The sequence below is a fragment of the Phacochoerus africanus genome, chromosome 1, assembly GCF_016906955.1.
Source record: "Phacochoerus africanus isolate WHEZ1 chromosome 1, ROS_Pafr_v1, whole genome shotgun sequence".
Lineage (NCBI taxonomy): Eukaryota > Metazoa > Chordata > Mammalia > Artiodactyla > Suidae > Phacochoerus > Phacochoerus africanus.
In genome coordinates, this window is record NC_062544.1 from 36,280,134 (window position 1) to 36,291,519 (window position 11,386).

At 40.6% G+C, this 11,386-nt stretch overlaps 1 protein-coding gene across 2 annotated transcripts in view; it reads left to right on the forward strand.

Annotated features, from left to right (window-relative positions):
• The window catches only part of ADAMTS6 (ADAM metallopeptidase with thrombospondin type 1 motif 6), a 322,344-nt gene extending 312,829 nt beyond the window's left edge, over positions 1–9,515 (forward strand). For both annotated transcript variants that reach the window (XM_047752832.1, XM_047752915.1), the window contains one exon: positions 6,347–9,515. In XM_047752832.1, coding sequence (XP_047608788.1) covers positions 6,347–6,456 — 110 coding nt within the window. In that variant the 3' untranslated portion in view covers positions 6,457–9,515. The remainder of the gene's footprint in view (positions 1–6,346) is intronic.
• The last annotated feature ends 1,871 nt before the right edge of the window (positions 9,516–11,386 follow it).

An 11,386-nucleotide genomic window follows, 5' to 3' on the forward strand; every position in this document is an offset into this window, starting at 1 on the left:
TTTGAACTTTGATTTCAAGGAGATGAGGAAGTCCAGTCATTTTCATTGCCATTTTAAAAAGCTGATAATCCATCTTAGCGTTCAGGTTTGCATCCCTGGCTATCTAGTTTGGAGGGAATCCTGGATTTGTATTGGGAAAAGAGTACCTTGAGGTTGACTGTGGGTGGCATCCAGAGAATAAGACTGGGTTAGAAGAAACCAAGAAAGCAAAGAGATAAAGGAATGGCTTAGTCCGTGGTAGAGTGGAATCAGAATAAAGTTCCATAGTTGTTATCCCCTTACTTCAAGGGTAAAAATGTGGTCAACTGTTCCCACTGCAATGAATAATATCAAGTTCCTAGGCAACACTTATTTCATCCCTTTCCAGTCTGAATATGTTAAATATCAAGGACTTAAGTACAGTTTCATCAGGAAACATACTGAGTTCACATCCCCCATCCCCAACTCCTGCGTCACACATGCACATGCACAGCCTTTGCCATCTCTCTTCTCCCCAGGCTCTGCAACTCCATGGGCAGTTTGAGAGAGCTACAGCTGGTTGTATTTTTATAATCCAAAATATAGACCCTTAGGGGAGAATTGTAACTCTCCGCTTACTGTGTTCTTCCTCTGAATCTCATCAAGAGCTTATGGGCACAGAAAACGTGTATTCTTCAAAGAAAGATACCGAATGGTCCATCCTGTCCTTATGTATCTCAATGCCTTAAGTGATACAGTTTAGGCAGGCTTGGCAACATTTTATGAAATATATACAAGAGCACTGCATTTCAGGAGCTCCTCTTGTACTCCTTGGATTAAGTCAAGCCATCAAAGTCACACTGAATCTCAGTCCAATTGCATCATAAATTCATACACCTATGTGCTCAGTGTGAGTACTTTGAAATCATGTCTTTTAGGTCAGGGTTTTGAAAGGTTAATATAAAGCACCTGGGGGCGGGGGAACCCACTGGAACATCAATGATAAGTAGATTCATGTGTTGCCTATGAAACAGGTTGTCTATTTTTTTTGCTCAACTCTACCAAAACTCAGATTACCAATGAGACCCACTCCAGCATACCTGGAAAGTCACTTAGGATTCTAATCATGGGTCTAATTCCCATTGTAGGGCCTAGCAGCTGGCTTTCAGCCCTTGATATATTACGAAGTCTCTTTGAGAAGAATTTAGGAATAGTCCATAAATTGCCATTCGCATCAGAAACTTCTAGCCTAGGATAAAGTGAAATTTTATTTTCAGGCAGGGGAGTGAAAGGAGATGATGTTAAAAAAAAAAAAAAAAGAGGGAGAGAGAGACTAGTTAGGTCCACAAAATATTTCCTAGAAACCACAAAATAAGGACCCTTCACCCTTACTTGCAATAGTCTCATAGGAAAAAGGTAGAAAGAGTGTCTTGTCATTCTCCTCCCCAGAGAGTACTTAGCCGGTGCATAATGATAGTACAAGAGAAAATCAGACTTCTTAATCTTAACATCTTTGACCCTGCTGGCTCAGGTTCCACTACTTAAAAAGTAGTAGCTACAAATGTATCTGCATGAACAAAATACGGTAAAGATCAGACCTTCAAAATAGATCAGTTTCAGAGGAATCATATTACAAAAAGATTCTACGGAAAGGATTCCTTGCAATAGCTCTCCTAGTATAATTGTTTATATGCAGACAGTGTATTACTTGGGTATAGAGAACCAAATCTTTAGATATTTTAGATATTAGCTAGATATCAATACCAACTGAGAACCATTTAGAAATTAAGCGAGAATATATGTTATTTTTTTGTTTTTTTGGGTTTTTTTTGGCCACACCTCCAGCATGTGGAAGTTCCTAGGCCAGGGATCAAACCTGTGCCACAGCCATGACCTGAGCCACTACAGTGAAAATGCTGGATCCTTAACCTGCTGTGCCATAAAGGAACTCTTTGTTTTGATTTCAATAGGAAAATGTGATTTAATTTATGCACAATTTTTCCAGAATGGTTTTTTCACATATGTAAGTTGTGCTGGTATTGGCTGAAGGGAATGAAGACTATTTAATATTTTCAGTGGGCTTTGAGGATGAGGCAGACTAGTGAATGGTAAATTTTATAATTACGGCACCTCAACTGCATAAAATGTCAGTAAGTCAGTCCAAGGGCACATCAGGTCAGTCCTCTCTAGCTAAGCTAAGGAAGTGATACAGGGGCTGAATGCACCAATGTAATTTAAAACTTGTACACATTTTTAAGATTACATTCAGCTTTCTGTAATGATGGTGCTTTAAAACTTCTTGATGTGTTAAAATTACCCTTCTCTCATGTGATTTTACAAAATCTAGGGAGAAAGGGTTAACTAAAGAAATGTATTCATTCGGAGTTCCCATCGTGGCACAGTGGAAACGAATCCGACCAAGAACCATGAGGTTGCAGGTTCAATCCGTGGCCTTGATCAGTGGGTTAAGGATCCGACGTTGCCGTGAGCTGTGCTGTAGGTCCCAGACATGTCTCGGATCTGGTGTTTCTGTGGCTGTGGCATAGGCCAGCAGCTACAGGCCCAATTGGACCCCTAGCCTGGGAACCTCCGTATGATACGGATGTGGCCCTAGAAAGACAAAAAGATAAAAAAAAAAAAAAACAGAGAGAGAAAGAAATGTATTCAGGCAATTCTGAATGACCATGACCTAGAAGCCTCATTTTAAAAAATATTTACCCCTTCTCTAATGTGGCAGAGCAAACTTCCTGATAATGATGACCCTAAAGGTTGACCTATCAGGACTATTAGCGAAGAACAAGATGTATTGACAGACACCTTTTTGCAGTAAGATGCCAAAAATGTTGCCAAAATAGAGTGGTTTTGGAGTCAAACAAACTTGAGTTATGGCCCCAGTTCTTAGACCAACCAGCTGTGTGCCACAGAATGAGTTTCCTAACGCTTTTGAGCTTCAGTTTTGCCATCTGTGTAAAGCTGACATTGTATATACTTAAAAGGGTTAAATGTATATAAATATGTAAAACTGCCTAAGGCAATGCCTGGCACATAGGAAGTGCTCAATAAGTTACTTTTATAATGTTATCATTACTAGATTAATCTCTCATGAAGTTAAAAGACTGAAAGAATGAAAAAACAGTAATTAATTCTTCCAGTCCTGGCAGTCCCTCGAAGGCAAAACCACAAAGTAGGAACGGGATCTTCCTCAGGGCTCCTCCTTCATGGGAGACCCCTACACTCCAGCAAGGCTGAGTTTCCTTCTCCTACAGCCCATTTAATCATTTAAGCCCATCATTTAATGACTCATCAAGGCCCATTGCTTGCTTGGCAGTCCCCAACCCTGAATCTTATATCTCTCCCCACTCCCACCTCATCATGATTTACTTTCTCTCTGTTAAAATCTTTTTGCCGATTTGCTTGTGTGTTCCAGTGAAGAGCCTATATATACTTGGATAAGGATCACAGAGAAATAATGCAGGATGGTTGTTCTCAGAAGCAGATGTGTTGTTGGTAACAGTAATGAGAGCTAATAGACTGTGTGCTCCCTCTGTGCCCAGGCCAGGCACTTGCTGGAGATGTTAACCTCATACAAGCCTCACAACATCCTAGGAACTGGTGTTATCACCATCCCCACTTCACAGATGAAGAAACTGAGGCTGACAGGGGTGAAGTCACTTGGCCAAGGACAAACAAATGCTGGAAGGAGGCAGTGCCAGAATTTACCCCCAGTCTGCCGCCCCGAGCCGGTGGTGCACGCACAGGTCCTGAGGCACTCCCAAGCACTCCCTACCTCCCGAAGCTTGATTCTGCTCCCAGGACCCAAATGAGTTCCTTTTTTCAATGAGGGTACTTGGAACCAAGTCTGTTGAGAACCAACGTAACAGGTATTGGAAGTTGAGAGGGGAAAACTCGGGCAGCTGGCCACCAGCGTGTTCCTAGACTAGACACTGCTCATTTTCAGCACCCACCTGAGGAGCTGAATCCCCCCCAAGCATTTATATTTCTAATAGCCTGAATGAGTCTCCCAATGAAGTTGTACCTCAGGAAATATTCTTTGTTTTGTCTTTAAACCGACTTGAGCCCAGAGGACAGCATTTTCTCAGTAGTAATCTGAATGTTGCATCCATCCTTGTTGAGAAGTTCAGAGCGCAACTTAAGTTGTGGTAAGAGGGAATAATAACTAATAGTGATGATAATAGTAATGGTCATTCAACATCTTACGCTTATCGAGAGCCAGTAACCATTCTATGCACTGAGCCAGGTGATATCGTGGAATACCCATGCTGCAAGGAGGAGCAGTAACACTCCTCATCGTTATTCGCAGATGGTGATGCTTAACCTCTTAGGCCCAGAGAAGGTAGGCAGTTTGTTCAGAGTCTTGACATTAGTAAATGGTAAAGCTGGGCTTAAACCTAGGCAGTCTGGCTTCTAATTTTATTTTCTTGTGCTATTAAAACAACCAGTCCTCCCCTATCGATTTGTCAACTAAATCATTTTTATGACCAAAGCCAAAGTTTATTTGGTACTCTAAGCAGTCCCACCAAGCCCTATTACAGAGCATGAGAGCAGTAATCTCTGTTGGCAGGCTGCCCGTTTAGGATGGTGATTTGAAATTAAAGATGAGTGATAGTGTGCCAGCTTTTCTCATCCTTTATGTTTGGCTTTTCTTATAATTTTAATAATTGCATTAACTAGGCAATATATTCCTCTTGGTAGCACTGATACCACTTTTTTTTCCCCACAAGAATATTCTTAGTCTAAACTTTTTTTGGTTACTTTTTACTGCTCATGATAGAGAGGGAAAAAAGTAACAAGTGACCTCTAAATTAAAATATATGGAGATATTTTCACCTCAGATTCAAACTTGATTCATCAAATATCATCTGATTTATTTTTAGTGCAAAGTTTAAAGGAATTTTTAATGTCCCTCCTACTTTCTTTTAGCCAAAACTTAAATTTATTGAGACTCTTAGTGTGGAAAGTTTCTATTCAAATTTTTTAACTATTATTCTCTTGATAAATCAAATCTCAAATATGGGAGTTTGATGGTGGCAGGGCTTATACTTTCAGAGGATTATGGGTTACAGTTTAAAATTTTAAGTCTTTCACTGAAAGAACCTTGAAAGTGAGATCAATAAAATTGTTACCCTACTTTTCAATAATAGGAACTGGAAACTTTCCCATTTCTTTGCATTTAATTTTCCATGTTTAGCATATGGCTTGTATACTATGTATGTGATCCCCTAGAACTTTAATGGTTTTCTAAAGCCAGGGAAAGAGCAGGCAAATAAACAAGGAAACAACAACAACACACGTTCTGTTACACTGAATATTTCCTAGTGTTCTGCCTGATTCTAATTACCTTAAGTAATTTACCCAGGATGCTTCAGTATAACCACCTGGAAAAATGAGGGTGGAACTTTGATTCTGGGAGGCATATGGAAATTTAATTACTAGATTTACAAAGTATTTTAAAATCCCCAGATAAAATTGACCAGATTGCTGGAGAAGAATATCATTATTAGCAGTAGTGGGGTTATATGGGGTGGCAGGGGCTTCTGAGGATTAAAGGCCAGTGTTTTTTTCTCTACCCTGGGCCCTCATCCCCATCTTCTGCAACCAGCCTCAAGGGGAAGTGGAGAAAGAATCATTTATTCACCTTCTGGCTACAACAACTGCAGACTTCAACTGTGGCAATTCTAGCACTGAGGAGAAAACACACATAGGAAAAAAGAAGGCCATGTCTCACTTCCAAATTAAAAAAAGACATTTCTACATGTTTCCATAACCCACAGACTGCTGCCATTTGAGGCCAACCTCTCAAAGTTTTCCTCTTTGTCTAGCGTAGTTGCTGAATCTAGGCCACTGTCAGCAATCCTTTTCATTCACCCAGGCCCATCCCCACACCCCACAGATGCAGAGATTCTCTTAAGACATGTGTACTTTGGTATCAAACAATGCAACTCATGTTTGATTTTGGATAACCTTGCACCGCTGAATAAAATAACCCTTGAGAAAGAAGCAATAAAAGCGCTGTAAGAAAAATGACTCATGTTTCCAAGCTGTCTAAAGTGATCACTTATCCCAACAAATGGTAATTCTTTCAAGACACAGTGGGCATGTACCATACTTATAAAAGTCTGGAAGAAAAGCCTCACAATCATTTTTTAAAAAATTGTGTTAAAATATATCAAAAGAATGTTTCTGGTAGGCTGTACCGGACAGGGTATGCTTGAAAACAAAAACAAAAATCACATGGATGTGAAAGCCGAGGGGCCTTGGCCCTGGGGGTTGGGGGCAGTCCTTGCTGAACATCGAGGCTCATCGTCTTGTTTATGTACGTGTTTATATGCCCTTAATTGTTTTTCCCCTTTTTGCCCTCACTCGTTAGAGTGCAAAGATGTGAACAAAGTGGCTTATTGCCCACTGGTGCTGAAGTTCAAGTTCTGCAGTCGAGCATACTTCAGACAGATGTGTTGTAAGACCTGCCAAGGACACTGACCTACGGAAAGCCAGAGAGAGTGCCTTGTCATTTCATCGTGGAAATGCGTCCATCACAGAGAGCCACCCAGAGGAAGAGGATTGATGTCCTTGCAAATGCATTACCCTGTGGAAAACGTAACCACTGGTCAGCACTAGCTGACAGGATTTCAATATTATTTTAACTTCTGTGAAGTGGGATTTATTGATCCAAAGTGCTGGACACGGTATTAGGAGGGAATGCCAGATTGGAGAGATCCAAACAACACAGGGAGACTTGCTTACTGTGGAACGTTTGTGTTCTTTCGAGTAAATCCAATAGCCTGTTTACCTCCTTGGACCATTAAGATAATTTTTATTAAGGACTTAGCAATGACACTGAATCCATTTGTATTTAAAACTTTAAAATGTAGCTGTTATGACTTGGTCAACTATGGAAGTAAAGAAGATTCAGAAATCTTAAGTCGTAGCTTAAAAATATTTACTATACTTTATCTCACTACAACAGCACCACAATTTAAATTTTAAACAGGCTTTGAACTGTAATTTAAGGAGCAATTTTATAAATCAAAAGTAATGAAAGTTTGTATTATTTTTCTTCATTCCACTTAATTTCCTTAGGAATAATCCCCCTGTTCTGAACACTGCTGTGAGCCATATATAAACTGTATTAAACTGAACAACAATGAAGGACTTAGTTTAAAGCAGTGCATCAGTTACTGCAGCTGTGCAAGTCTATAAATTCACTGCTAAAAGACTGTGGCCAACTTGCCATTGTGCAAGTGAAGCTGAGATTTCCATTAAAACTTTAAGAGAAAAACATTTCAGTTTCATGCAGAAGCCAGACCTGGGGTATGGTAGAGACTGAAGTACCAGGCCTTTTGCTGCCATCACAAAGGATGCCTCAGTTCTTATTTGAGTCACCCCAACTCACTTGTGTTTACATCCTCTCCAGCCACAGAACGGCTTCTGCCCTGTTGGATTGTTGCATATGCATGTTGAGCTTACTGAGATGATACCGTGCAAAAGAGAGACTGGCTCAATGAAAACCAGGCAGACCCTTTTGCTGACAATTACGATGGGTTCCAGATGTCCCTTCTTTGATATGGCAAAAGGGCATTTATTTATATGAGAGCAAGTGTGTGTGTGTGCGGGCGCTTTTGAGTGTGTGGGTAGCTGAGTGTGCTTGCACATAAATGTGCTATTTCTGTGAGTTTTAAAGTAGACAAGGGATAACAACCAAAGAAGAAAAACTCATGAAGACTAGAGATCATAAAGCATCATTTTGATAGTCACTCAACCAAGTATTTTGTATTTTTTATGGATACTCTGAATGGCAATTAAATGTGAAACCCAATTTCTTGGGCATATCAAATTCTAGAATCAAATCCACCTAAATTAAATCGACTAGCTCACATTTTCCCTGTCCACAAGTTTCACATCATGCTCATCCAAAATTTGACAGTGAGATTTTAAAGGAGAGAAGAAAGAGGGTACTTGCTTATATGAATATTTTGTACTTGAACACTTGCAGCAGGATCTTGATGAATGTGTCTTACGTCCTACGCATGTGTGCATCATGTGAAATGGACACCTCCAACTCAAACCAAACGGCTCCTTTGTAAAGTTATTACTTGCAGTTAAAAGAGTATATTTGACTTAAACCCGTCACTGTGCGCTCCAACAACATAACAGGTGTATCACATGCACCATGGTGGTCGATTAGGTCTTTTCAGAAAGGAAGAGAGACTCATAGACTTCAAAAACCAAACTAAATGTCAGGTTTGCTGTGGACGGTCAGCATGGGACGTCCGCTGCTCTGCGTGTTCAGTCACAGTCATCTGTGTCTCCTCACCTGCTTTCTCTCTCAACACCCCAGCTCATGTCCCTGAGTTTCCAGAGAAAGCTATTGTCGGTAGATGAGAGTGGCTAGGGCCCCTATCTCTGCTGCCTTGGAAAACAGCCAAATGCCACCTCAGCCATGCAGTGAAGGGCAACACGGCCTCAGCACTGACTTCCCTGGGCCCCTTGCAAAGAGCAGTTAACTTGGTGCTAATGTGCCCTGTTGAAATAAAATCAATAAACAAAATGTGGGTGGTTTCTGCGGCATTTTAGGCATAAGTTTGCTATTAGCATCTGCTTTTCTCCATCGTAAATATCAGATCATGTTTTTATTTTTTTAAAGATTTCATATATTACTGACTAAAGGCTACTTTTCACCTCACCTGGGAGCTAACATTGTGTGGGCCACTCCTGCCTCAGCCCCGTGCAGCACCCCAACTTGGTGCTGGAAGAGGAGGGCAGCCAGTGTCCCTCTGGGGTGTGCAGAGGCACCAAGACCAGGAGGCAGAGAGCTCCCCGGGGCAGCGTCAGATTACCTTTCTAGAAGGAACCAAGCACAGGATGTGTAACCGGAGTAAACTTTCAATTTGCCTTGAGTTTAAACCTGAATGGGGAAAAATCACATTCCACGGCACCTCACAATACTGCTGCTACTCCGTAGTCAACCACATGGCTAAATGATGCTCTGTTCCTAAATAATAACAATAGGATTGTCGGTGCAGGCTGAGCCACCATGACACACCTTCCAAAAGAAGTGAGTTATATAGGCTACTTAGGGAACCCCAGGGAAACTGGTACCCTGTGGCTGAGAACAGTATCTACCATTGGCGTAAAGGCCCACCATAAAAGGCAAGGTAAACATATCCAACTGATTAAACCCCTTGAGATGTGTGTGACTCCCCAAAGAGTCCATTTCATTAGGAATTTTGTTATTTGAGTGAATGTCACATAGGTATCCTTAATAATGCAGAATGAAATTATCTTTGTATTATTGTGATTAGTTGTTGCTTATTATTTTATACTCAGTATTAATGTGGTACACTGTTACTTTTTTTTTTTGCTTTTGTAAATTATATTCTAATTTATTGCCATGTTTCCTAACACTTGTCCTACATTCAATCTCCTGCTTGTAATGAAAATGAAAAATTCATTGTAACACTTGATGGAGTGAAATTCCACACCAGGCACAGATTTTTTTAACATAGATAATTTAGTAAAAATAAAAATTCAGCTTGTAAGAATGATTGAGATGGAAGTTGTCTGTTCCCTGAAAAGCTGGTGTTGAACTCACAGTAGGAGGACTCCGTGCCTTGGAATATCACACTACATTATCCAAAATTTCCAGGTAGTGTCCAGGATTATGTAATTTGTTGCATTCTTGTTATCTTCTCCACAGATTGCATCTGTTTATAAGTGTTTTAATAACATCTAAATGCAAGGCCTTAGTTATTTCTGGTGGGGGGATATACCCAGATGTTACCACCCAGCTATTTTAAGGCCAGAAAGGAAGTCAAGATTGGCCATGACCACATAACTTCAATCAGATGGCCCACAACTCTTTTTGCCCCCTCCTTCTTTTGCCTTCAAACAAGGCAGATTCAGAGAAGAAGATGCAAGCTATTTCTTTGTGGAAAGTGTGCTAGATATGGAATTCATACTTGAAGAGCTTTTCTTCTCAAACTCAACTGTGAGCAAAGAACATGATAAGCACACTTTTCCACCTTCAGACACTTCCTCTTTGGCCAAACCACTTTGCTGAACTGGGGGATGCTATCATATGCAAAGACAACTCAACAGTTAATAAGTTCAGCAGCTAATACGAAGATGGCCTTCCTGCATGGTTAGCTATTTGAATACTTTCATAATGACAACTTCATCAGGTACATAAGAAGGTGTGCAGTGTCCAAGCATGGCTGTGCTTTAATCCACTTACCACCCCTCATGTCCCTGCCTAACACATTCAAAGAAATCAAGTGAGGTGATTAGATATTCCTTGGGGGGGTGGGTATACTTTTCCAAGGTCATCCTAGGAGCCAAAAGTGGCTGAAGTATTATAAATGCTCAGTTACTAAGAAGACCCTAAGACTAACTATTTTAATCTCCCACTGTATTTGTAATAGGGAAGAACAAATCTGACTCGGTGTGGGATCTGTTTCTTTTACTTTAACCTTTGTGCTCTGTTACCTGTGCTTAGTCATGCTAGCTATGTACCTTTTGTAAAAGGATGTTGCCTATAGCCTGCAATATGTAGGATAGCCCATTCTCAAGTCTCTGACTTTTAAAGGTGTAACACTTTTCTGTTCATATAGAGAGAGATAAAGAGTTATAGAACAGAAAATGACCTTTGTCTTATCGGAGGTTTACAGGAACATCATGACCTGACCTAGCTGGAAAGACGCAAGAACAAAGGATTCTGACACCAAGAAGTCTACAACAACCGACCACATTCCCTCTCCTTTAGTATAAAAGAAGCCTGAATTCTAACTCAGGTAAGGTGGTTCTTTGGTACGCTAGTCTGCCAACTTCTTGGTCTGCCAGCTTTCCAAATAAAGCAGTACTTTCTTGTCCCCAAAACTCATCTCCCAGTGTGTTGGCCTGTCATGCAGTGAGCAATGAGTTTGAACTCATCCACACATTTGCAAAGGATATGTTTGCAATAGGATAGTTCTGCTAGGGGTCAGAGATGGGGGAATACCAAGAAACAAGACTTTCCTTAGATTCTTCAGTCAAGTGTATCTTTTCATCTACAGTTGTTTTCAAGCTCCTGATTAAATGGTACTTTCCCTGTGAAATATTCAAAGGGTACTGTCCTCCTTAAGGCACTGACCGCAAGGACAGTGTGTCCACTGTGGACGTTTTGCCACTCTCTGAGGAGCACTAGGATCACCTTCAAGCCCTTATGCTCCAAAAGGCCGGGTGACATTTTTTTCTGGTAAATTAGGAAGAAAGTTGAGGATTGCTCTTGGAAACAAAAATTTGAATTTGTGTGGCTCGGATAAGTTTCATTACTTTTAAAAGAAGGGGAAAGAAATGTAATTTGGAGAGAAAAAAAGCCATAGCTCAGGCAGACTGGAAAACTCTAAATAAGTGGTCACTGAAAAGAGCAAAG